This window comes from Pteronotus mesoamericanus, unplaced genomic scaffold (assembly GCF_021234165.1).
Source record: "Pteronotus mesoamericanus isolate MK-2021 breed Mesoamerican mustached bat unplaced genomic scaffold, CSHL_Meso_final contig_220, whole genome shotgun sequence".
NCBI classification, from domain to species: Eukaryota; Metazoa; Chordata; class Mammalia; order Chiroptera; family Mormoopidae; genus Pteronotus; species Pteronotus mesoamericanus.
The window spans coordinates 4,109,440-4,136,156 of record NW_026555091.1 but is presented as its reverse complement, the minus strand read 5'-3'; the positions used below and the strand labels follow the sequence as shown (position 1 = coordinate 4,136,156).

At 49.6% G+C, this 26,717-nt stretch overlaps 1 protein-coding gene across 4 annotated transcripts in view; it reads left to right on the top strand.

Moving 5' to 3' along the window:
• The window catches only part of ELMO1 (engulfment and cell motility 1), a 456,019-nt gene that overhangs the window by 85,770 nt on the left and 343,532 nt on the right, over positions 1-26,717 (top strand). For 3 of the 4 annotated variants that reach the window (XM_054571360.1, XM_054571359.1, XM_054571361.1), the window contains exons 2-3: positions 3,514-3,663; positions 26,316-26,356. The exons of the other annotated variant lie outside the window; for it this stretch is intronic. In XM_054571360.1, coding sequence (XP_054427335.1) covers positions 3,586-3,663; positions 26,316-26,356 — 119 coding nt within the window. In that variant the 5' untranslated portion in view covers positions 3,514-3,585. The remainder of the gene's footprint in view (positions 1-3,513; positions 3,664-26,315; positions 26,357-26,717) is intronic. 4 annotated transcript variants of the gene reach the window in all.

Below are 26,717 nucleotides of genomic sequence, written 5' to 3'. Positions count from 1 at the left end.
TAGCCGGAGGATGATTGTGCTTTCAGAGGACATTTGGCAGTGTCTGCAAATGTTCCTGGCTGTCACAGCTGAGAGGGCTATTGATCCCCAGCGGGTAGAGGCCAGAGATGCTGCTAACCGTCCCACAGTGCACAGGACTGCCCTACAACAAAGGACCGTGCCCCACCCCCCAGTGCCAGCTGTGTCAAGGGTGAGAAAACCTGTGCTGGAAACGTCCTTCCCTCAATTTCATCAGAAGTAACAGTGACTGTATATAGAAGCCTGGAGAGCTCACAGCTCCCTTGCGGAAATATAAATTCAGGAGGATAACATGTGGACTTTGAGGACAGCGATGTTAGACCGGATTATTCTTTCTGCAGCTGTGCACCTCACTGCATCCTGTGGGGGCCTGGCGGCACCCTGTGCATGCTGTGTGTTAACCCCAGGAAAGGTGAGCAGGTCTAATTGGACTTGGTTAAGTGAGCTCCCAAGGGATGCCCCAGCCTCTCCGCTCTGAAAGGCTGCTTTGTCCACAGCTCCCATGTATTCTCCATGGAGACCCATGGAGAACCACAGTATTGTATTCTCACCTGTTCAACAGGTTTTGTCTGAATAGCCTTTGAGAAATCAATACCAGTTAAAGAGGAAGAAAAGCACACTTGGCCCTTGATTCCTGGGAGGCTGGATGACCCCTTTCCGTGTAATTCTATACTGGTTTGTGTGGAGTCGGTAGGAAGGTGCTCCAAATGCATTTTCAATTTTAGTATTTATTCTCTTGACCCTCAAGATCGTGTGCTTTTTGTTTTAAACTGTGTTACCTGATAGTCACAATGCGACTGTTTTTGCATCAGAACCTCCCTTCTTATTCTTATTCCAGCATGTGTAATTGAATCTGGCTTGGGGTTGAAGTGGCATGGTACAGATATAATACATTGTCCTTAGAACTCTCAAGTGGATAAAATATTATGCAGACTATGAAGAGGAAGCCCCAGGCGCTGATCGCCTGCCTGTATTTGCACACATGAGGCTCCATAATTGTTTAACCTGCCTGGTGTTGAATAGTCAATGATTCTCAAGTTTTGGGAATTGCCACCAAAACAGCAATTGGCATTGTGAAGGTTTAGTTAATAACTATTTCTTGAGGAAACATGCCTGATAAGTAAAATTACTCAAAAAGAATCCACAGTTTCAAGGCTTTTGGTGCAGTTGGCAAAAAGGCAATTAGTACCAGTGTGTACTCTGAATAGATGTCCATAGATGTGAGCTTTCTTCTTTAGAAGTTGCAACCAAGGGTAGAGGGTGCACGGGGTCGAGAGTACCAGGTATGAACCTGCAACGTTGTGACCCAATGACTATCAGAAATTATTACCATTGCCCTTACTTCCTTGGCTTTGGCCAGTCTCCTGGTTCAGGAACATACCAGACAGGCTCCTGCCTCAGGGCCTTTGCACTTGCTGTTCCCGTGGCTTGTGACATGGTTTCCCCAGATGTCTGCCCACATGGCTTCCCTCCGCCCCTCCCCCGGGTCTTGACTCACATCCCGCGTTCTCTGTGCCACTTTCCCTGGCTTTCCAATTTACAATTGCACCCTGGCCCCTTCCACAGAGATACACTCATGTGCTTCAGGTTCTCCTCGCTTGCTCCATTGCTCTCCATATCCTCTGTGACAGCTAACATCTTGGGTCCCCAGCGTTGAGGACAAGCACAGAGTGGGGCTCAGTAATCCTGTGTTGAGTGAGTGGATTTGTGCTCACCGGTTAGCCCTCATTATCCACCCAGCAGGCCTCCCTTCGTCCTGGACCAGAGGAGCAGCCGTTTTGCTGGGGTTCATTTCCTTTACTTGTCAGCTCTGGCAAAGTGAGTGATGTAGGTAGCAGCCCGCGTTGTCGGGGCTGCCATTCTTAGCTGTGTCTCTATTGTCTCATTAATGTCCAGCTGCCACTGAGGTGGGGCCTGACCAGGCCTCCTCTAGTCTGATAAAGATCCCCGTGCACATGTTTGATTAGAATCTTCATGCAGAGATCAATGTGTAAAACAAGCTGACCAAGCACCCGATAGAAGACGGAGCAGAGAATTTGGACAGTTCACAGAAAAGTGGACATGGGCATTTGCCTTTTCAAGTTCAACCTCACTCACTATAAGAGAAACACAGGTTAAAAGCACACTGAGACCTATTTTCTTTTCAAAGCATCGGGCGTGCTAAAGTTCAACCTGTTGTTGAGGCTGTGTGTCAGTAGGCAGCCTCAGCTGCTGCTAGAGGGAAGGCGGATGGGCACAGCTCCCGTGGAGCGGTATTCGGGAATGGCCGTCAGAGTTTAAAACTCCCTGAGCCCTCTGACCCAGCAATTTCACGTTAGTGAATCTATCATCAGGATGTGTGTGCACGTGTGCGAAGTGGGGTGCGTGTAAGGTGATTGACCGCAGGCTTGTTTGTAACAGCCGGAGGGAAGGGATCCCAGAGGGGCCCACCGTGGAGCACAGCTAGGATATTCCCATTCAAAGAGCTACAGTGCCGCTGGGAAAGGAAGCAGATCGCAATCTTTGTACCAATATGGAAAGATGTAGAAGATGCACGAGATGAAAAAAAGAACAGGGTAGAGAATGCTGCCTTTGATATAAAGGGGAAAATGCACCATATTTTTGCATTTGCCTTGTGTACCTGAAGAAATTCTAGAGGAATGCAGAAGAGACTAGGAACAGTGGATATAGCTGGAGGGAAGGAGGGGTCCAAGTGGACGCTGGGTAGGTGGGCCCCTTTGAGAGGAGGGAGATTCTGCTTTGCGTATCATCACACACACACAGTCATGTTTTGAATCATGTGAGTGTTTCGCCTGCTCAAAAATATTAAGTTAAAAAATCCATCTGAAAAGAGGCGGGCTAGTCCGAGGGAAGATCGTCTCGCCTACTTTGTACCAGCGGTTCTGGTGACTCAGATGAGAATCTGAGGTCTCTTCCCAGTGCTGGGCCCTTGTGCCCCCTTGAAGGTGCATTGTGTGAACTGGCCTTGGGGAGGGGCATGTGTGCGCCTGTGTGTGAACCTGGGGGCATTGCTCCTTCCTTGTGACATCCTGGTTGCTATAGTAGGGAGCTCTGTTTGTGACCCACAGAAAACACTTTAAAGAAACGCTGTTTCCTGTCTATGACTTCCTGGGCAATCTGTCCTTCCGGAGACTGTTTGAACGCGAGAGGTTTCCGCGCTTTTCTGGACAGAGCGAGCCCAGCTCACTCAGACCCCGCGCACGCTGGGAACAGAACCCGTGGTGAGGGGCACCTTGCTTTCCCCTGAAGAGTCAGGAAGCTGCCCCTCTCAGGGCCCCGTCTCCCCGCAGCTTGGACTCTAGAGTGGTGGCACCTTCCCCTCCTCTGCCTTGTGTCCTCCGGAGCAGCTGGTGGTGCACTTGGCGCCCTGTGCCTTCTGTGCCCAGAGCCGTTTCTTATACCTAAACCACCAGCGAAAACAGGAAGTGATGCAGCAGAATCCGCCTTGCATGTGCACTGAGCAACTTTCTTTCTCTTTTTGTCATTCTTCACCAGGGATAGACACGTGTGGCTGTCTACGCTGCGGGAGCCCAGGTGCACCGGCTTCGGACTTTCTCCAGGCTCACAATGCCGCCGCCCGCGGACATCGTCAAGGTGGCCATAGAATGGCCGGGCGCGTACCCCAAACTCATGGAAATCGATCAGGTCGGTAATGCCCGGAGCAGTGCGGGGGTTGTTCTCGGTTTCCTTTCTGTTCTGGAATTTTTGCGGACTTTGGATGGCTCTTTTTTCCCCTGTTCGTTCTCGGCTGCATTGAAAAACCTGTGTAGCGATAGTTGCAATGTAGATTGATTTCTGTGCCCCACGCCGTGGCCATGCATGGGGCTTTTCACTCCTCTGGCATCTCCTTCGCTGGTGTCGATGCAGGGCTGTGTTTGAAGCTGTGACGGAGGCAGGGGGCACCGAGTGGACGGCTGGCTCCAGGCAGTTGACTCAGTAGGGGCCATCCCAGCCCTGCCTGGCAGGGACTCATGAATATGGGCAGATTGTTTTATCATAGGCAACACAGAACTTCAGTTTTTGAATCATGTTTCTCTTCCAATTTTTTAGAAGCAGCCAAGTGCATTATATTAACAGCTTGATAATGAAATTAGTGTGGTGAGTGGGTCTCAGCCTTGGATCTCAGACACTTATAATTTTATGATTAGTGTGAAATGCACTGTGAGTCTAGTGTATTGCCTGGCATGTATCAACTGCTCAGGAAATGTGTGCTGGATGGAAAACTATCAAGATGATGTTAAAAATGATTTTACCTCTTAAGGCATCCCCTAAGTTGGATCCTGACGCTTTTTCGGACAGCTGGCATTGACTGTTTGTTTACAGGTTTTGTCTCTGGAAGTTTCCTTTGTCCTTCTAGAGTAAATGATTTAAATAAAAAAGGGTTGAGACTTAATACACAGTCAAGTGTTTCATAGAGCAACTAACAGGATGCTAGATGGCTTTCTACCTTTTCAGAGTTAGGGCACACTATGGAACTTCACTTTTTATTTGTGTTTTTGATACTATTTTATGATTATGATCTACCGGTGTATTGTTTTATTTTTTTCCCCCCCAGTTAGATTTTATTAGCTAGTTGAAGATTATATGGTATTGTGTGAATCCGAATATCTTGTTAAAAGAAAGTATAAGCATCAAGTCAGAGTTAGTTGGGCTTGAGCATGAACATAAAAGGAAGGGTACATGTTGAGGATTATTGTCAAAGAAGGTGCCATCAGAGCGGCACATTGTTGCCATTATAAATGCTCTCTGCGGTGGTTTGTGGGACTCTGGAAGCCGCCCACGCAGGTAGAGAAGCCCGCCCAGGAGTTTTACATACATTTGTGCCGGGCAACATCTGTTTGTCCCTTTTGCGGGCTGTTTGAGAGAGGATGCCGGGTGAATTTTATTTTAAAATATGCCTGGGACTGCTTGGTGCAGACAGAACACAGTTAGGATGAGGCGTGTCTATGACCTATGAGCACCACGCTTCACGGAGCCAGAAGGCGGCCTCCGGGCCGGCGCGGTGCCACGGCACCATGGGCCCAGGTGTCTCTGTCTCGTTGCTCCGCCTCCTCCGTGGGGCTGGGGACCTGTTGCTCGGGCATCACCTGGGAGCTCCTGAGACACGCGGGGCCCTCGGCCCCACCCCAGACCCAGAAGCTGCGTTTTCACCAGCTCCCCTGGGGATTCCTGTGTATAGCTCCGTCTGAGGGGGGCTGAGCTGGGCACCTGGTACCCAAGTCTGAGTTCCCGTGTGAACCACCTCGGGCCCCATCCCAAGAGAGCCCCAGTCAGGGGTTCGGGGGAACGATTTCTTTCGGATTCCGCTGGGGACCGGAGTGTTGGGGCACACCTGTGTTAAGAGAGTGGGTGGCTCCTGACACAAACTCTTGGGGCCTGTGGACTCAGTGTCCTGTCCCTGCCTCTGGGCATGGTCTTTGTGTGTATGTCAATAATGAAAACAAATATATATTTAAAAATATTTTGGAGCAATTTTAGGTGTGCAGACAAACTGCCAAGATTGTAGAGAGTTTCCACATACCGTTCACTCAAGTTCCCCTAACGTTAATGTCTTAACGTGACAGCGGTACATGTGCCAAAACTAAGAAATTAACAATACATAAGTGGTCACAAGGCTACAAACTTTAGTTGGATTTCACCGGTTTTTCCACTAATGTCCATTTTTTTGGTTCCCCTGATGGAGGGCTGTCAGCCACATTGCCATTCCATTGTCACGTTCCCTCAGACCCCTCTAGGCTCCAGCGCTTTCTCAGTCTTTCCTTATTTTCCATGGCCTGATAGTTTTGAAGAGTAACTTTATTTTCATACACTTTCAAACAGAGAAATGGCAAGAATAGTACAAAGAACCCCTGTCTCCCTTTTATCTGGAGTCACGAATTATTATTTTCCTCCATTTGCTTGATTTGTTTTCTCTATTTTCTCTCTCTCTCTCTACTATATATCCTTTCTCTGAACCAGTTGAGGGTGATTTAAGAGTAATTATCGCTGTTCCCTCTAATACTCAGTGTGTCTTTCCTAAGGTCAAAATCATTCTTACATAACTACAGTCTCTTTATAAAAACCAGGAAACTGAGCTAGTTCAACACTGTCATCTCATTCAAAGTCCATAGTCCATATTCTGTTTTATCAGTTCTCCCCGCAGGCCCTTCATTGGTATTGTCCCCACAGCGCCTGCCGAGATCCTGTGTTATGTTTACTGTCATGTCTTTCTGGTCTCTGCTGATCTGGACCGGCTCCTCAGTCCGTCCTTCTGTGACCTTGAGGATTTTGTCACAGCAGTGATTTTGTAGGATGCCCTTTAGTTGGGGCTTCTCTGAGGTTTCTCTGAGGATTTGCCTTTTTGGCAGAAAAACCAGAGAGATGATGCTGCATCCCACTTGGGTTGCCACATAGTGTCAGGAGGCTGGCGATGTCACCTGGTCATTCCTGGAGATGATGCTGGTGTTACAAATGCAGATCCCGAGATCCATGGAAATTGGGTATGTGCTGGTCAGTGAGAGCAGGACACAAAGCTTCCCTCACTCTGGAGCCTGAACTTTTCAACAGTTGGCTGAATTGTTGGCCTCCTGGGGATGCCACAGGGGGACCCACACAAAGCGTGAGACACCCGGCCCCTTCTTGTCCAGCAGCTGCTGAAGTTGGAGTGACTCATGGCAGGGCTGGTGGCAGGTGGCCTTTCTTGATTGAGCCAGAAGTTGGCACAAGAACTGGAAATGTGCTTTCACAGGCAGTGAAGACTTGAGCAATGACGGTTACTTGGGTTTTCTCCTTATCTTTTACCTTGTTCAGTAAGGGTCGTGTGGCCTGCCTCTCTCCCCCTGCACGTCACCTTTGTTTAGAAAGCTCTCGCTCCGTTTTCACCTGGGTAGCACCTAACGCACTGGAAGGCATTTCTGGAAGGTGAGGCAGGCACTGCCGCCGCCCCGCGTCGCCTGGAACCTCCGCCATCCCTCCGCTTCTGACGTCGTTCTGCCAGAGTCTATCAGCTTCCACCCGAGCGTGCCCAAGAGTCCCCCTGGGGGTTGCGACAAATGCATATGCCTGGCCCAGCTGCAGAGATTTTGATTCTGCCACCCGGAGGTGCAGCCTCTACTCTTGTCTGTGATGAGCAGTGGTGACCCCATGCAGGTGTCCCACCTCGCAAGACGCGGGGGCCCGTGAGAAACAGCAGCCTGTGAGCTGCTTCGTGCTCACCGTGTGTCTCTCTGGCACCTGGTGAACAGTCCTTACTTAAGAAGCGGCGATTTAATTAATGAGGGAGTAGGAGAGGGAGCTTCCTGGGGTGGGGGGACCCGCTCTGCTCAGCCATCCTCTAGCAGTGCTTGTTGGGTTCAAGGGGCATCTGCTCTGAGAGGACTGGTTTATCTCCCTTCTAAATTTTTGGGACAGTCTGTAAGAGAAGCGCTAGGAGCTCCTCCCCAGTGGAGTTGACTGAGTTGCTGGAGAGTCGTCAGCTCGCTGGCTCGGGGCTCCTGCTCCGGCCTTCCCGGTCTGTCGCAAGGCTTCGGCCTGGGGACTGCCTGAGGCTGCGGGTACCCCAGCCTGCCAGGCGCCCCCTCCCCTGTGCTCGTTAAACTTGCTCTTCCCTGAGCAGCGTGTATCGCCATCAACAGTGTAGAACGCCCGGCGCTTTGACGACAGGCATCGGCGGAGAGGGAGCGTGGCCTGGCAGACACAGGACAGGCCCCGGGACACTGAGAGGGGGTGGGAGCCTCTCTGAGCCTCGGGGTCTTCGTCTGGTACAGTCTCGGTAATAATTTGCCACTTTCATGATTGTCGTGAGTGTTCAAGGAAATGTGTGAAAAGAATGTAGGACGTTGTCTGGCTCAGAGTAAATACTCGATAAAGACAGCCATTTTTGCTGCTAGTTTAAGCAAGTTCTCATTGGGTTACAAAAGGAGATGCTATGGTTTTCTTTTTCACCTTTGTGAAATTTCCCTCCTTTCTCCTTCTTTGTCTGCCTAATTTTTTTTTTTTTTATTGATTTTAGAGGGGAGGGGAGAGAGACAGAGATATAGAGAGAGAGATTAGTTGTTCCACTTATTTATGCATTCCTTGGTTGATTCTTGTATGTGCCCTGACCAGGGATTGAACCCACAGCCTTGCACATCAGGCCAATGCTCTCACCTATTGAGCTACCTGGCCAGACTTTTTAAATGTTTAGGAAGGAGAGAAAATTAAAGGGCCCATGGGAGGGAGGCATCCCCTCGCAATAAAGGAACCTGCTAATGGGACGTGCACAGTCTGTGCTGTGGAATGTTCACTGGCTCCCCAGCACTGCCCCTCGATATTTCCTCACATCGCTTGGCTGCTCCCCGGCAGTTCTGGGCAGCAGCTCTCCTGTTCTTCAAGCCTCTGTTTCCCTCTGTCCCGGCCCTCACACACATTATTTTCGTGGTGGACAGAAAGCCACCACGTCTACCTGCGCCTCAGAACCGCCTGCTTCTGTATTCGCGTGCTTCCACAGAGACAGTGATGCCTTTGCCTCCTGCCCCCCTGCCTCCCTCCTCCCCCCTGCCTCCCTCCTCCACAGCCAGCAGAGGAGGCCCTTCAGCCCGTCCCACCCCAGCCCCCGCCTCTGCTGCTGCACCTGCGTGTTACCCAGCCTTTCCCCTGACCTGAGGTTTTGCCCCGTCAATGTCCTGTTGTTCGTTTGTTCTTTTTCCCTTCTCTGCCTTCACCAGGACGCTTTCTTGGAAAATCCCCCTCTTGACCTAGTAACTTTTCTGTTAGGGTGCACTTTCTTTTCTGTCTCCATCCCAAGCTGATTTAAATATCGTCAGTATATGCCACCTGTGTTGCTTCAGCATCCGCTGAGCCAGAGGAGGAAGAACAGTTTTCCTCTCTCTGCAGCTGCCCTGTTAGAAGGCACCAGTGCCTTCTGATTTGCTCCAGCGCCTGGTCTTCACTGCGCCCTCTCTGGCCTCGTCCTCCTGGGAACGCTGGGCAGAGCTGTGCGTTCGTACCTTCTAGAACCTCCCCTCTCCCTTCATCAGGCTTCAGTTCTGAGATCCTCCTTCCTTGTCTGATTGGTGTTTCTGAGTTTCATTCATGGTCGCACGTTTTCCTCCTCCTCTCGAAATCCGACACAAGGTCAGTGCTCAGCCCTGTGGACTCTGCTCGCTGGTGACATTCTTTGTCTCAGATTCCATGTTCTCCCGTGGCTTCAAGGATAACATCTATCTAAGTAACAGCAGCTCAGGCCACCAGCCTGGCCTGTTGGCTCATCGCTCTGTTTGATGGATGCTTTAGTTCCCTTTGTGAACTTTCAGTGGCCTGCAGAATACCAGCAAATGGTTAGTGAAATCGCTCAAAGGCAGACCTGAAGAAAGGGGGTCCTATTGGTGTTACCAACCCCTAGAAGTTGCTGTGGAACCTCAGTTCTCGAACTTCACTCGTTCCAGAAAACTGTTTGAGAAGCGATTTGTTCGGACGCCAAATCTCCTTTGTTTGCTGCCTGAGAGACATGTGACTGATCCTGAAGGTATCAGCATAAAAGGGCTGCCGGGTTGAGAAAAGAGACCCTGAATTTTTGTTGGACAGCTGAGCCATTTTTTTCCATGAACAATGTGGGCGAAAACTGAACTGTTCGAGAGCCAAGACATTCAGGAACTGAGGTTCGTCTGCAGTTCCTGTAGAGGAGAGATCATTAAATAGAGCGCGCGTGGCCCCCGGGGTAGGAAGTCCCTCCTCTCCAGACTAGGAAGCCCACTCACCTGTCCTCAGGAAAGGCGAGCCCGGACCGTCTCAGCAGGCGAGGGGTCCTGAGCACCCTTCTGACGAGGATCCTGGGTGCCTCAGACAGACACGGGGTGGGGTTGCCATGCAGTGGGGCCGGGCCCACGGAAGGAGATGGGACCGGTTACGTGGTTTTCAGCCTGGAAGGTTCTGGAGATCCTTCTGCTGCGGTTCAGAGGTGGGGTGGGAGGGCAATGGGCTCCTGGGCCTTTCTAGATCGCTCCAGCCAAAGCAGCTGGGGTTGACCTGTTTTCATTTGTGGACGCTTTGGGGAAAGATTTTGTTTGAAGAAAGTATACCATCATTTAAAAACATCCCGAATGGGCCTTGAGCTTTCCAGTGATCCTGCCATTGGAGGCAGATTCCTCTACAAGGCCTCACCGCCTTCCCAGGTTGTCCCTGCGCCTCGTCCAAGTTCCTGGCGTCTGCAGGGGCCGCGTGCCCTTGCCGTGTGCCCTCTTGTTCTGTAGAAGCTGCCCCTTTACAAGTGGGTTCCCCCACATGTACACACTTTTTAAAAATCTCCCGAAGTTTTTTCCTAATAGTAAGGCTGCTCGAATTCCTCCTGCCTTATCGTCAGCTCTTCACTCTAAATCCTGGCTTTGCTGAGCCCTGCGGAGGGAGAGCCTTCTTTGTACTCAGGCCCTTTTTGATCCTGTCATAATATAGTCATTTTTCCATCCTTCTAATTCCTTAATACCATTCTCTCTGCCTGTAACTGTTACTTACAGGACCTGCTGAAGTAGGTCAGCCTCTGGTCAGCCTGCGTTCTACACACATCTGTGTCCTGCGTCCATCGTGGCCTCTACTTCTGATTTCAGTAGTAGAGGATAAGGATAAGAAGAAAATGTAGGTATTCCCCATTCTCCAAAAGGCAGAATTACCACAGCACCCCCGCCCCATATAGGGCTGCGGTTTTAGTGTCCCGAAACGCGCGCTGCTGCATGTGTTCTCCGACGAGCGTGGGCTGGCTGGAGGCTGCCTGCGGTTTTCCCTTGACTGTCCGCTTCTGCAGTGTATCTCAGATACCGCTCAACATGCATCCGCTTGATTTACCCAGACCTTTATGTAAAGCTCACGAATTGCATAAAGCACACTTACGTTTGTGTGCTGGACGTCGGAATTTTGCTTATTTTGCAATCGTAACAGCAACAGTAGGAATAGTAATAGCCGGTAGCGCCTCCTCGGCAGTACTGTGGGCTGGACGGCATGTGAAGGGCCCCGTGTGGACTCTCTTGTCCCGTTGTGCAGCCCATCGGGGCAGCTTTGGCTTCCTCATCCCTCATGGTCAGAGGCGCATTCATTTGCCTCCCGAGGTCTCACTGCCCTCAACTGCTCGCCCTCCCCCGCCCCCCGGCCCCGCAAGCTACCGATTTGAAGCCAGCGCATGAGACGCTGAAGCCCAGGCTGTTCCTACTAAACCATAAATCCCTTTGGTGGTTCTTCAAATCTATTTCTTTTGAGCTTTATTGAGGCATAATTGACAAAAATAAAAGATGTTTAAAGGGTGCATCACGGTGATTGGGTACATGCCTACCTAGGGACAGGATTTCCTCATTCAAGTTTCTTAACACTTCTATCTCCTCGCGTTTATGGTTTCTTTCTTTTTTGGGTGAGAACTTTTAAGTTTTACTCAGCAAATTTCAGGTCTACGAGACTGCGTGTCAGCTGTGGTCACCGTGTTTTCCATTAGACCCTCAGGCCTTTCTCGTATTGTAGCTGAGAGGGTGCGCCCCTTTCCCAGCCTCTGCCTGTTTGCTTCCCTCCCCCCGGCCCCAGCCCCTGGCAGCCACTCTTCTACTCTGTTTCTATGAGTTTGACTTTTTTTTTTTTTTTAAGGTTCCACATATAAGCGATACCATGTTGTGTTTGTTTCTCTGAGTTTTTTCACTGGTTTGCTAGTTCTGTTTGAGTCTCTCCATTTCTCACGCTTCCACGTAGCAGTCCCCCTTCTTAGCAGCGGCGCGTGTGAGCAGACACCCAGCATTGTCACGGCGCCTGCTCTGCCGACTGACAACGTGACTGCCAGGGACACAGCGTGTCACAGAAGCAAAGAGAACTTAGGGAAAATACAGCGAGGGGTCTGGGTTCCCGCAGAAGGAGCCTACCTGAAACGAGACAGAACCGTGGCAGGCTGGTTTCTTGGGGGGCCGCAGATTGGGAGAGGCCGTTTGGCGGGGTGCCTATGAATATGGACTTTGGGTGGACTGGTTTGGACTCCGAATCTGGGCTGCTACTTAAGTGCTGGGTGAGTGGGGACAAGCCTGCTGCTTTATGAGAAGAATTGGCACTATCCCTACATCCCTTCTGGCACTGCGGGCTTCAGTGAGATAATCACTCAGCACTCTGCTTAGTAATGGTAACCATTAGGAGCCAATTATGATTTATTCAGAGTGGTGCACAGAATAGAACAAGCTTCTTAGGTTTCCAGCAAGACTGGAACCAATCACGCAAATATTCCCTCCAATGCATCGAGGCCAGCGCTTTAGCCTGAAAACCTGTAATTCCCCAAACATTTAAATAGTGAGAGTCTGGTAAATGAAAATGACGGTTGAGCTCTCCATAAAGAGTGTTGAATTCCGGCCTGTAAGATAACATAAAACACACAGTATGCGTGCACTTCATCCCACGGAACCGTGCACTTAGAAATGGTTAAGGCTGTCATTTTAAAGGTTCCGTAGAATCAAGAAAATGAGACTGAAGTTCTGAAAAGCCAGCTTCCAGCGTTGCACTGCAGAAGGGAAGAGTCCTGTGGTTTTCCTGGACCGCGCTTCCCTGTGTGGGTGGATTACATCAGGGTTCCTCAGCCTCAGCGCGCTTGGCGTTTCGGGCTGGGTGATTCTTAGTTGCCAGGGCCACCCTGTGCACGCTCACATCCTACCGGGATCCTGGCCTTTACCCCCTGGATGCTGGTGGCACTTCCTTCCCCAGTTGGGACCACCAAACATGTCTCCAGGCACGGCCAGTGTCCCCGGGCCAGTGGACATGTATCCCCCTGTTGGGCTGGATTGGTGGCTCCCAGGCGTGGCTCTGCATCAGAATTGCTGGTGAAGCGTATTGAACAAACAGAGGATTATTGTCGAGGCCCAGGGACGCCTGTTTTTATCCAGCTCCCCCACTGGGGGTGCTGATGCCCTGGGACGCAGACGCGGGCATCACATTGTGACGCTTCGTAAACCTGACATTCACCGTGCGTTTCAGTGAGTGCCCCAGCTATCACGTGGCCTGGATAACCGGTCCGTCCCCCCCTCCACCCCGCCCCAACTTTACAGTGAGCACAAGCGCAGCACCTCAAGAGCTCCTTTTGTAGGGAGGGGTCATAGAGCCCCTGTGGTGTTGCTTATCACTGGGTGCTGTCGTTACAAGGTAGAATGATGTTCCCTCTTCTGTTGTTTGCGTCTGTGCAGTTGGGCATTGTAAAGGCTCTTTCTTAAACTTCCTTTAAAATAAAGTGACGGGGCTACTTCCCTTTTTGGTTCAGCTCTCTCTCTCTTTCTCTTCGTGTGATGGAGTCTCTATCAGCTCATGACATCTTAAAGTCTGCCATGCTTCGGAAGAGAAGGACTGGAAAAATAGTTCTCCCCTCACCGGAGAGCGCAGGTTGCTAACTTCACAGCAATGAACTCCATCTAGCCTTCTGCTTTTCTTTCTGAAAACGAACTGAGGATTTTGGTTTGCTTTCTAGGTAGCTGGGGGTGGTAGTCTCTTCCAGGTGGTTCCCTTCCCCAGTTTTGTCGTGAAGAGCACACTGGGTAACTCAGGACAGAGTCCTTCCTCAACTGGGTCTGCTTGAGATTTGCTGACTAAGGTGTCTCACGTTCTAGAACCTCCTGTGCATGTCGCCCTTTGTACTTCATTTGCCTGGTAGGCCAACTGGCCGTTTGTGGCGGGGCGTACAAATGCTTAGGTTTTGGCACACAGAAGGGGTCTGCATCCCCAGAGGAAGGCTTGTACCCTCTCTCTAGGGGAAGTAGACCGGTGCAGTGTGCCCAGAACTCTGAGGAATCCGAGCAGCCTGAGGGCATTCAAATACGTGCTTTTCTATTTTCTTTTTTGTAGATTTCCATCCAATGGATTCATGGGCGCTCTAGTCAATGGGACCACTATAATGGTGGAACCCCCTCCCGTCGCCCCCCCAAGCCCCCGCCTCACACAGCCCTTCAAATAGCAAGTCCTGTCGAGTCGGCCTCCCAAGTGGGCCTTGATTCGGGCCACCTTTTCCCCATCCCCACTGCCCCTGCTGTAGCTGACCCCTACCATGTGGCTTCGGGAGCAGCCCAGCTGGCCTCCTCGCAAGCCTCCAGCTTCCTCTCCAGTGCCTCCCCCCCATCTCACGCATCCTTCCGTGGCCCGCCCACGTGCTTAGAATAAAGTCCAGACTTCCTTTCTGCAGTGGCTCGGGCCCTGCTCCTCTCCCCCCGCCAGCCCACCTCGCCCACCTCCCTGAGTGTCCCCGTGGCTTTCACCCAGCCCCTGTGTCTGTGTTCCTTTCTGAGGACTCTTTTACCTTTCGTGAAAGCACACTTCTCAGAGCCTTGACAAATGTGATTTTCTCTGAACTGGAAATTTCCGCCCTCATCTGTCTTCCTGTTCATTCTTCATCCCCGATGAGATGGCAGCTCCTTAGAGACGGTCTTTTCTGACTCCTCAGACTCCATGAAGGCCCTGTTTATACGCACTGCAATGTCCTGTGTGGCTTCACTCACTCGCTGTGTGGTGTTCTGCAAGGACCCAGCATCTTCCCGGGCTTAGCACAGGGCCTGGTATGTGGTGAACTCATAATGAATGTTGAGCAAAGAAGCAGGTGATTGTACTTTTCCTCTCAAATGATACAGACGATTACATTTAATCATGAAAGGGAGCAGCCCAAGCGCGAGGAGCATCCCTTCCCTCGTCCTACCATGCATTCTAAATAGGCTGTTACGTTTCGTGAATTGACGTTACGAAGGTCTATTTTTGTCCTTCCAGCAAAGCCATCCATAATCAAAAAACAACCAAAAGACTTTGGAAGAAGCTGTATCAAGTTTCAAAATGCTTATAGATGCATCGCTGCTCTGGGACAAGCTTGTGGTGACCTGTTTGCGTCCCTCCGCCCTCGCACCCTCACTTGCTTGGAATTTCCGGTTGTCACTCCTTTCGTGACCTCCTGACCCATATAAACAACTACCAATCTTCCTGTTCGCCTTGCCCATCTGTATGACCCTTGCACCTCAAACTCAACATATTCAAACAGCCTGCATGGCTCCTTCCTTCCCCAAACCTGGGCAGTTTTGCTTCTCTTCCTGTGTCCCTTGTCGTGGTGCCAGATGTGAACATAACGTCCAGTCTGCTGAAGCTGAGATTATGTGTCTTCCTAGACTCTTCTTTCTCCCTCAGCTCTTTCTGTCCAGTAAGTTACCTCAGAAAACCCGCCCGCATCTGGTCCCCCTTATCACATCTGCTGCTGCTGCTGCAGCTGGCCCTGTTCTCTCTGAAGGGACAGAGAGAGCAAGGGGGAGCCTACAAGTAAGGTAGCCTCAAAGGGAGAGCTTCGAAAGAGAGACAGTAACACCTGCATACACGGGAGACTGGACACACAAAGTAGGACGTTGTCAATTAAGAACAGATCGGTGTGAGAAAGAACCAATTAAAAACCTTAGAAATGGAAAGTATACATATAGCCCACAACATGTAAAAAACAAACAAAAAAAATACTACAACAGAAAAATAAAAACAAATGCATAGACAAAGTCGCTCTAGAGTGGGTTCGGCTAACGTGAGACTCTAGAGCTTGGGGGATGAAAATGAGGAATTTATCCAGAGCACAGCCCCGAAGATAAAGGAATGAAAAAACCCAAATGTGACATTGTACTTTCAGAAGATGACAGTGTGAGAACTGTTTTGTGAGAGGTAAGGTGCAGAGAGATTAGTTAGGTAGCTGCTGCTGCAGCTCAGGCAAGGGACAGTGATGCCACCGCCCAGGGTAGGGGCGGGGAGGGAGACAGAAGTGAGGCGCGTGTCTCGTTGAGACATTCGAGAAGATGAAATGGACAGGAACTGATGATTCTCCGCATTCAAGCAGAATGAAATGTTAAAGATGATTCCAAGATTTCTTGATTGAACACCTGGGCACACGGGGGTAACAGCTACCAAGAGAGAAAAAAATAGGGGAGGAATATTTAGGTGGGCTCTCATTCCTCAGGAGGCCTCACACATGGGTTCAGGAGCATGGGCAGGCATCTGTCCAGTTGGACCACCTTTAGAGTTTTCTTTGGGCTTTGGTACCCTGGCCAATTCCTCTGCCTACCTGTTCCCTGGGCCTCCAGTGTAATCGCTGTTGTTAGAAAACACACACTTGAGTGATCACACTCCTGCTCAAAAACCTGCGATGGGTCGAAATCACTAGGAGTTGTCTCTAGGATTCAGACCTTTTCTTGGATATTTTTATTGTATTTTTTCCATTACCGTTTACCCCCCTCACCCTCCCCCGCCTCCACCTCCCCAGCCCCCTGCAATCACCACACTGTTGTCTGTGTCCACAGGTTCTTTATCTGTTTACTATTTGCCTATGGGATGTAGGCATTTTTGCCTCTAGCTTGCCCTTTTAGCCACACCTCATTCATCCATGTGATGATGCTGATTTCTCAGTATGCCACAGGCATGTCCATTTAGCCATGCGATCGCATTTACGTACCTCCTGCCAAAAGGGCCCAAGGCATCCAAATGGCAGCGATTTTCCAGGGCTTCTCTGTGCCCACAGGCAGAACGAAGGAGGAGGTTTGGGGGCTGCCCTGGCAATCGACCGGCAGGATGGAAACACACACAGTGAGGAGGAGGAGGGCAGGGACGACGTGATGTCGGTTGCAAGCGTATTTTCTGACCAATTAGAAGAGGGTGAAGAAAAGTTTAAAATTGGGAAAGGCAGTTTGGGGGTACAATCTAAATTTGAGGTTGAAGTGACCAGAGACAGCAGGGAACTATGGAGAGGTAAGGGCCAGGGGGGTTGGTTGGAGCGTGAAAAATGGGAAGGAGGAGACAGTTCTCCCACTAGGTATCAAAATAGTGCTAACTTAGCATTTCATGGTAATTTCTGTGGCTAATGCACGAGGCAGGCTCATCTATTCTCATGCTAAAACATTGAGCTTTAAATAACGTTTATCAAGAACTCACTATGTGCCAGCAACCACGATACCCAGAATTCCAGCGCCCTCCAGGGGCTAGCTCTGGGTCCTGGGGCTCGTTGTCCGTGGTCGCCAGGACTACAGAGCTGAGGCAGGGTTAAAGGGCAGGGGCTCTGGTATTATATAGGTCTGGGTTCACGTTCTCACGTATACTCATCTGGTCTGATAATACTCTACCTTTGTCACATGTGCTCGGAGGCTTTGAGCAAGTTACTTGACATCTTGAGATCTTCATACAGTTTTCTCATTTGTAAAGTACACTTAGTGATGAGTATATGGTAGCCACTCAATAACTAATATACATTACTATTATTATTATTATTAATTATTATTATTATTATTAGGAGGGCTGGCCAAGTGATAAGAGATAATAAAAGTCTGGGTTGATGACATGTCACGTCAAAAGTGGGGGAGTTTTGGGAAAGCGCATGTTCTAGGCCCTTCCGGAAGAGCCTGTTCTGTTCTTCAAAGCTGTGGTTCAGTCTCAGGTTGCCATCGTCACAAACTTGGGGACAGACATTTGAGACTTGGAAGCCAATGTCCCTCCACTACTTGCTGGCGGATATCTGAACACATCCATTGCCACTCAAGAAAGAAGGATGAATTGGCATTAATCCACCCATCGCAGACGAGTAAACCAACTACATGGCCAGGAGAGACAAGAAGGATAAGGGGAAAAACTCAATTCAATATGTAAACTCACTTCTTAATACGCCCTTTGCCACCAGTTCCTCTCTGCATTCTTTCAATTGTTGTCTTACTTCCAATCTCAGCTTCTTTGCCGTTCACAAACCATCATGATCTTGTGTTTAAGTTGAACCTGAACCCTAATTTGCTTACCTGGCTTTCTCATGTATACTCATCTGGTCTGATAATACCCTACCTTTTAGAGTACACAGTCATTTGTTTATCCTACTGAGCCAGTCTGACATTTCATTTTTAAGCCACGTGCTTTAATATGGTTAACCTCCCACGTCTGAGTTAAACACGAATAGTAGACTTTCTCATGAGCGAAGGGAAGCAGACCATGAAATCTGAATTAATTTGCAGTGTGAATTACTCGTTTCCACTTAGAAAAGGACACTTGATTAAAAGGGTGGGGTGGAGTAAAATGCCATGTCAGCCAGTAGAGTCATCTGCAAGCATTTCCTGGAAAAAAGTGATATCCAGGAAGCTTGCGAGGGAAAGAGGAATGAGGAAATTGGTTGCTGTAGCTGCTCAGGAGAGTGAAATTTGAGTATAAAATTTTGTCCTTTATATCCCTAACAACACTGATATTGGAACAATATGAAATAGTTCCAATACAAGGACTAGAAAGAAGAATCACAAACAATAATTTATATCAGTAGTGCTTTATTCTTACACTGTTCATCTCTGTTACTTTCGTTATTTTCTCTAAATTATAGTTTCCCTTCTATTGCAGGGAAATACCGTTTTTACTGAATAGAAGTATATTCAATACCTAAAAGAGAAAAGTGTGTCTACTTGTCTTTATTCCACTGACACAACCATTTTCAACCATTTCCATCTCACGGCATAGCTAAATTAATTACTAAAATTCTGCAGCAGACCCCAAAATAGTGTTTTTGCTGATCTGACAAAAAATAGATATAATTTTGATTCATTCACACCTGGTGGCTATTGTTGTGTTGGCGGTTATCTTTTTTTTTTTTTTTTAATTTGACAATCTAAGGGAGAAGAGGTCAGTGCCCCTCACTCAATAGTCAGGTAGTGCCTGTTTTACAAGTGCTTGCGGCCCACCAGCTGAAAACCGCTGCCCGGATACGTGGGGCTGCTCATTATTGATGTTTTTGCTCATTTGCACAGTCCAGCGATTTTTATGACACAAAGATTGTGCTTTATCTTGCTACCGTCTAATGTTTAATGAGTTTCATGAAGCTTGAGACAAGTCATCGTTAGTAAACCGTTTTGAAATGAATCATCATTTGTCAGGAAAGAAGTGGCATCACCTGTCACCTTTCAGTTTTGTAAATTAACGCGCTCCGTGGCTCGACTGCTTTGGAGATGGAGTTGGGAGACCCTTTCGTCACTTCTGACAATCACTGGAGTCGTGTGTCCGTGATTCACATTGAAGCTGTTGTCAAAATGCTGGCTTTCCAAGAAGCAGCTAAATTTGCCTGAGGAAAGCGTGGTTTTGCCTTTACCCTCCAGGTGGGGGAGGCCTCCATCAGGAAAACAGAGTGCGCATGCACCGCTCTCAGGGTGCCGCAGGTTCCTGCGTGTAAAAGTCGAACGCTCGGGGCAGGGAAAGTAGTCACAGGGCCCAGTGGCGGGAGAGTAAGGTTGTCATGAAGTGGCTGGTGGCATTGATGCAATGTCAGGAGGCACCACCCGAGACTAGGTGGGCCACCATACAGTAAAGTTGCCCCAAGTCAAAGTCTAGGCAGAATTGCAATCAACATATGTGTCCCTGCTTGGAGGCGTCCTGACCTGCCTTTGTTCTTTTTTCCTTTCTGGGCCAGCATCACTCATAACTGCCGTACAGAATATGTTCAGTGAATCTCCTTGTAGCAAAGCAAAGTCCCAGCGCTGTGCTGCACCCCCAGCCTCTGAGTGTCAGGATAATCAGATGCGTCTGTCACATTCTGTTAGAGCACCGGAGGAAGCCTTTTTCCCAGAGGAGGACTCAACATGTTGTCTTTGTGGAACATGGTTTCACGGGTAAAGAGCTGTGAGGCGGTGGCGGTTGGTGGGAGGGCAGCTGCGGGGTGGCGGGCGGGGACCGTGGCCGCCTTCCGCCTGCTGTGTCCCATCCTTGGCCCCTTCCTGAGCTTCAGGGGCAGCAGAAAGGGAGCAGGAGAGAAGAAAAGAAGACCAACGTCGGAAAAAAGGAGCTGTGTTCTCAATCAAACAGGATTCATGAACTGCTTGCCTGGGAGGTGACTGGTGGGCTCTGCCTCCCATGTCTAGTCCAGTTGGCAAAACAAAGGAGAAGGAGTTGAAGAATAAACACCAGGACGAGCAAGTGCCAAAGGCAGCAGTGAGGGCTGGAGTCACTTGAGCAAGAAAGAGGAGGAATGGGATGCTTATTCATTTAATTTTTTCAATAACTTTTGAAAAATATGCCTGCAGTGCATCCAGACGGTATTCCCTACTCATTGGCAACCTCCGCCCAGCGCCTCCCGCGGACCAGGTTCTCGTTCGGGGGCCTGGCCTGGGTGGCGGGGCCTGTTGTCTCCGCGGGGTCCACGGAAGCCTTGTGAGGAGGAGGGATCGGCCGAGGTGCCCAGTCAGGGCCTGCAGACGCCCATGTTGTCCAGGAGGTCAGTTTCCAAAGTCGTTCCGGAGCCCATAGTTGAGGAGAGAGAAAAGCCAGTAGTTGATAAAAACTAGCATTCTTAGTGTTTTTCTGGGGTCCAGTCCCTTAATGTCACCTCATGAGCATTCCTCCCACTCCCCCCCCGACCCTGATGTCATTAAAAACACTGGACGTGAACAAGCTGTCCGTGAAGCCAGGCTTTCCTTGCGGGGCAATGCCCATTTCAGGACAGCCGTGGGCTGAGAGGTGACGTCACTGGCGAGAAGGGCAGCCCACATCCCATAGTTCCTCACAGGCCTGTGGTCACCTCGGATGGGGCACGGCCAGCCTCATGGGCTGGTGTGTAGGCGGAAATGGGGCAGCGTGGGCTTGAGAGCCCGAGGTAAGCCTCTGGGCTGGGTGAAGTCCCCAAGCCAGGTGCCTCGGCCAGCAGACGGGAACAGGTGTTTGCATGGGAACTGAGTTCATCAGAGGCGTGACAGGGCCTGGGTGGGGGGTGGGGTGGGCAAGGACTGATGAGAGACAACAGCTGGGCCTTCCCCAGGTAGGGGGCCGCAAGGCCGGCAGGACCGCCACGTCCTGAGTAAGCAACTAGGGGTTCCCAAGGATGTGTCTTCTTGGTGTTCTCTCATGCCTTAAAGGAACCACGTGCTTTAGAAGGGCGAGTGACCAATTTTTTATTGAACAGATAAACAGGAGGAAAGAGGAGGATCTGTTTCATAAGGAAGAGGGTGGAGTGTTGAGCTGGAAGGGAGGCAGGGTGTGCACAAGGATTCATGCAGGGGATTATTGGAAATGCAGGACGAGACCCGAGAAGAAGGGTCAGAGTTAGGAGGCATGGATGTTGGAATGTATGAGGCTGACAACTCAGTAAGGTCAAGGGTCGGGGCACAGACAGGAAAGCCAAGGGCGAGCACCCACTCTCAGGAATGGAGAGAGGACAGTGCATTGTCGCAGATGGAAATGAAAAAAATGCATTGCTGGGGAATTCGGCCATTCTCAGGAATCTAGCTGATGTGATGAAGAGTTAATACACAACGCTTTTTGTGTAGGAAATGTTCGCCTTTTCGACTTTCCTGTCTTTTGTGAATTACGTTAAATAAAGGAACTCTTTTGGATGGTAAGAGTTAAAATAAAAAAGGAGGAGTGCGTCCCCCAAAACAACAACAAAAAAGCTGCACCTTGGATGGAACTGGCACATGGTGGGTACTTTGCCAACAGTTCATATTGGAAATGCATACTCTGCTTGACGATCGAAATATTCCTGCCAAACATTAAGGTTTTCCCAGAATCACATAAAGTGAAGAACTACTTTTGTAGGCGGCAAGGTGACCTCACTGCTGCTAAAGGAACAGGGACGAAAGTCTGTCCCTCGTGCACACAATCCCTGATCCCCTTGCACGTGGAAATCCGGGAACTGCTTACCTGCCGACCCTCCAGGCTGTCTTTAAAAACATTCCTGCTTTTCCCATCTCTGCTCACTGTGAGTTCGAGAAGGTGGCCTTGACCTTCAAAGCAAAAAGCTTAAGGAATTTAGTTACGATTTTTATAAGCTAAGAAAACATATTTAGGCCTTTAAAATAATTTCGCCTCAACATTCTAAATCCAGCTGCAGTCGAATAGATTATTGAATGTTATTTTTAGTGCCTTTATGGTGTATGGAGTCACAAGGGAAAAAAAAACCAGTTTTCATCCTTTTAGACCAAATTTTCTTTCCTCCTGGGCTGTTCTCTCAGTGACGTGGCAGGCACGTGATTCAGCGGTTCTGCAGGAAGCTCGCAAGGCGTAGCCCTGTCACGCTGCTCCTGCGTCTTAGAGAGCCGGGTAGAGGGGCAGAAGCATCTCACGTAACCTGAGCAAATGGGAGCTAAGGCCCGGCAGAGCCGGCGTTGGCCGGGGGTTGAGGCAGTCACGGAGCTGCTGTCACTCCGCGGACTGCGCACAGGCGGCGCGCCCAGGAGGGTGTTTTCTGTTTGGGGCATGCTGTTCAGTCCCTGTTCAGGAAGGCTGTGCGGGCTACCTGTGTGGCCCTGTGAAGGGACGGCGGCAGTCACTCGATTGCATCTGGTTTCTCACCTGTTGAATCGCACTCTTCGTCAGCCGTCTGGCTCAGCGCTCTTCCAGGCTGTGGGCCACGTACACCCCGTGAGGGCCCGGGCAGTCGGGTTCACAGCCTCACATGCCTCCCAGTGTGTAGCCAGCACTGCGTCCAGCCACCCAGCAGGGGCAGGCGTGGTGGGAAGCGGGGCGTCGTGTGCCGATGTGCAGCCTGGCCATCCAAAGGGTTCGCGTGCAGTTTTTCTATAGGAACGATAGCGTGTGGATTTCCCATTTAAGAGAAGTGTATTGAGTCTTTCTTAGATCCTACCAGCGCCGATGCACTGTGGAAACTCGTACTGAGTGAAGGAGAAGGGTACAAAGATGCATTAAGATGCCCTGTTCACGGGGACAAGACGGTACAAGAGGGCCAAAAGTCCTTAGGAGTACTTCGTACTAAGAGGGCGTGGTCTCTCTTCCAGGAGATCGGGGACTTGTGCTTAGAGGCGGTGGCTTTGACAAGGATGGGAATGGTAGGCAGAGTTCATTGTTGGAGATGGGACAGAAAGACGAGAGGGACATTTCAACAAGTAAAGTGAAAGTGCAGAGGATGCATGTGTATATTTGGTGAATCACCACCTCATTTAGCAGCGTGGGAGCATGTACAGCATCCGTAGAAAGTTTAATTGCTTGAGACCAGATTGGGGAAGGCTTGGGTGATGAGCTGAGGGACGTGTGCCATGTAGGGGTGGTCGCTGGGCTCTGTGGAGGGTATCAGGGAGAAAGACTGACATGAGCAAAGGTTGAGGGGAGATTCTAATTTCGTCTGATTATAGTTCATGTGAAGATTGGAAAGAAAGAACCTTGGAGATGTGAAGACTCACTTGCAAGGGCCTGTGATGGCATCCTGAGAACTCTTGGTGGCACCAAGTTCTGGGAAGGATACAGGAGAGGGACGTTGCAGAGCATGTCAGGATGAGCCTCAGTGTCTGATAAACATGATTATCACAGAATAAAGAAAAGAAGTCAGGTTCTCTAGAAACGTACAAGGGAGGACTACCAAAGGTAGGAAGTAATGGAAAGTAGGAATCTGAGTCTGATAAGTCAGTGGAGCATTTGACTGGAAATTCCTGGCAGGTGGTTAGAAATGATGGGCGGGTACTTAGAAAGGTCACCAGGGCTGGGAAGCAGAGTGGAGGGTGACAGGATTGGGGGACAGTCCATCTGACAGCAAGAGTCGGAATGAGGAGTGTCAGGATTCCAGAAGGGTAGTTAGGGGGTCAGAAGTAATAATGTGAACGTCACAGAGGAAAATGCTACACAACCTTATAATAATTTAGACCTGGAGATGAAATAAATCAAGGTAACGGTGGTCCTGGGCCGCAGTGGAGTTAGAACAAAGGAGAGAAGGCGTGGTGGGGGTAGGGGCTTTTGGGGGTGTACTATTTGGGCAGTACGTGGAGGGGTAGGCAATGGTGAGAACAATGAGTGTTGTTTGTATATTTAAATAAGATGCCTGAAGGAGAGTTAAAATGCTATATTTAATAAGCTGTCAAAGATTTGCAAGAGAACGTTTGGGACCAGAATAGACTTCAGACAGTTGAAGTGAATGAGGAACTGGCCGATTCAGTAAAAGCGGAAGATGCAAGAACAGAAGCAGGGAGCTCAGAAGCTAGAAGTAAAAGACAAGCAACGAGGGATCTCTCGGGTTCTATTGAAGGATTATTGGTTGTAACTATAGAAAAATAAAGGGAATGCAACAGAAGCCCTGGAAAGAGTGTCAGAAAAAAGGTAGTGGTAATAGCGTCACGTAAGGTGGATGGATGAAGGGAGATGAGATCTGTGGAAGTCGTCGGCATTAGGTTTGGGCGCTGGGGGCTAATGTTTCAGTGGAACAGGCGGACAAATGGAGGGGACAGGTGTAGGAAGCGGGCCATGGGACCAGTCTCGTCCTTATGTGTCCTCCTTTCTATAGCCGCGGCTGCACTGTGGGCGCCTCATGCTAACCGTGATTCTTCTTCCTCTGAGGTGTGAGATTTTCTTTCATCTTTCTTTATTAAGTCACCAAGCTTTGTTCTTCATGGTCTTCACTCCTTTCATATATCCATCTTCCGAGTGCCCTGGACATAATAGTTCTAGAAGGCCGTAGGCTTCTGTCTTTCCAAATTTGATTCTGAGTCTATAAATCAGACCTGGACTTAAATCCAAGAAGTTCCCCTGAAAGACCTGAACTAGGAAGTCAAATCCTGGGAGCTGTTATTGTAGGAGCCTTTTTCTACCTCAACAGCAGTACTTTCTTGGCCTGATCTGTTGTTTTGATGTCCTTTAAGGCTGAGATCCAGTCCTGTTATTTATGTTTCAGTTTTGAGGCGGCAAGAAGTAAGATTAGGGGGCGCAGAGGCTGATAGGTCTTCATGAAATACTGATAGCCTAGCGAGGTCTCTGGCAGCTGAAAGGGCAAAATCCTTTCTTGTGAGAAACGTTTTGTTCCTAAAGTTCATATCTCATTTGGTTTGCCCCTTAACTTATAGCTAAAGCCATAAACAATAGACAAGTGTTTGCAAAAGCCTTGGACTTTTGTGACGTGTAGCTTCATGGTACAACCCGATCCCCATTGCTAGTCTTACTTGGAAGGAGACCAACTCAGGATGGCAGGGAGATTCTGCCGTCTCTCTGCTCCCCAGTTCTCGGCCCCTCTTCCCCGCATTGCGTTCACGGTCGTCTGCAGACATTGTTTTGCACACTCAGTCGTAGAGGCTAGGCCTCCAGTCGGGGGAAGCCATTGCAGGATCGCTGAGCACGGGGTCGGAGCTCTGCACAGGGGCGGGGGGGCCCTTCGGAAGGACCGCAATTCCGAACTGCCCAGGAGGGCCCATCCCGCAGCACTGTGTGCAAGGGCAGCGTGCGGGACGGAAGCGGGGCGCTTCCAGAGGCACGAGAGCCACGGAAGCCAGAGCCCTAAGCCTTCCTTGTGTCCTTTGCCCTTTGTATGAATTCTAATTTAATGTAATTGAATTGTTATAGCAGCCTCGGGAGTGGGCAGGTCTTATGCCTGTTTTACAGATAAACTAGTTGAGGCTCAGCAAAGGCAGGACATGGTAGGCCCCCCTGCAGACAAGCAGACGAGTTAGGATTGGCACCAGTCCTGCTTGACTCAGACACCCTTTCCCCACACCGCTTCGCATGCTTACTGGAGACGGTTTTTTCCTGGTGTACCTGAAAATCCTGGACCACCTGTCTATATCTTTGATTTCTGTTCCCTGGGGTTTTTTTTTTTTTTTTTCCTTTTCATTCTTTTGGTTGACACACTCCTGTCTGTCCGCCCCAGGAGATAGGCAGGGTCTGTTTGCCTCTAAAGCAGAGAGTGTTTCGACACCACCGGGCGAGCCGTGTGTGCCTCTCTGCCGCATTCCTGCGTCCGGAGGCAGGCGGAGCACGGCTGTGGCCGTCAGGCTGGGAGCGCAGCTGTCGTCGGCTGCCAGTTGACACCAGGGCCCAGGCTGTCATGGTCCTGTCCCATTACGCGAGTGTGCCCAGCTCAAGTTGCTGCGCGATTGGCATTCGTCGGGGCCAAGGCTATGGAAAGAATTCCTTGCACTCTGTAGGAAAAGTTTCACAATACCTCCGATGTCATCTGCCACGTGTTCTCATAAAACTATCCTGAGTCCAAGCTTGTTTGCATACAAACGACTGCTGCTTGCCTGACACGTGCTCCTGAGGAATTCTGCTTGTCCCCGGACCCTGCCTGCTTTGGTTGCCTCGGGGATCTTTGATTGAAGCTGCGACTCCATCCTGATTTTAACATGGCTAAGTTATAAATGCAGTATATTTTGTTCAACTGATAATGTTCAGTATAGAAAAAAGTACCACCAGGGTAATAAATCATCACTATATTTGGTGGCGATGGCTGGTCGATTATTGCCTTGAGAAAAACAACAGACTCATTGAAAACAACTAAGAATAGCAAATGGAAAGTCTCCTTGCTTAGATATTTTTTACTAACCTTCTTCTCCTTTTTCTTTAAAAATTTAAAATGATGAAATGAAACTAACAGAGTATTTCCTTTTTTTGCTATTTTGCAGAAAAAACCGCTGTCTGCAATAATAAAGGAAGTCTGTGATGGGTAAGTGTCGTTATTCGGGATTCATCGGAGGTGTTTCAGCTCACGGCTTAGAGGCAACTAAAATATTCCCTTGCTATCGTTAGATCCCATTCATAAGTCACTCCTGGACCTGCCCCAAGACACCAAGAATTACTATGTAAGGCTGCATGGCCCTTTCCACCAAAAAAATTACTATTGGTCCTCAAAGAGGAGAGGAGAATGTGAACTGGCAGGTGTGTGTGCACTGGCTTTATTTGTTTTGAGGAAACGCTGTGTTCCTTCGCCCTTCTCAGCAGGAAGTGGCCTAAAGTTCCCCAGGTTAAATATTCCCTTCATTTGGTATAAATTGGGAGGACCACTCCGGTCCCCATACAAGATGAAA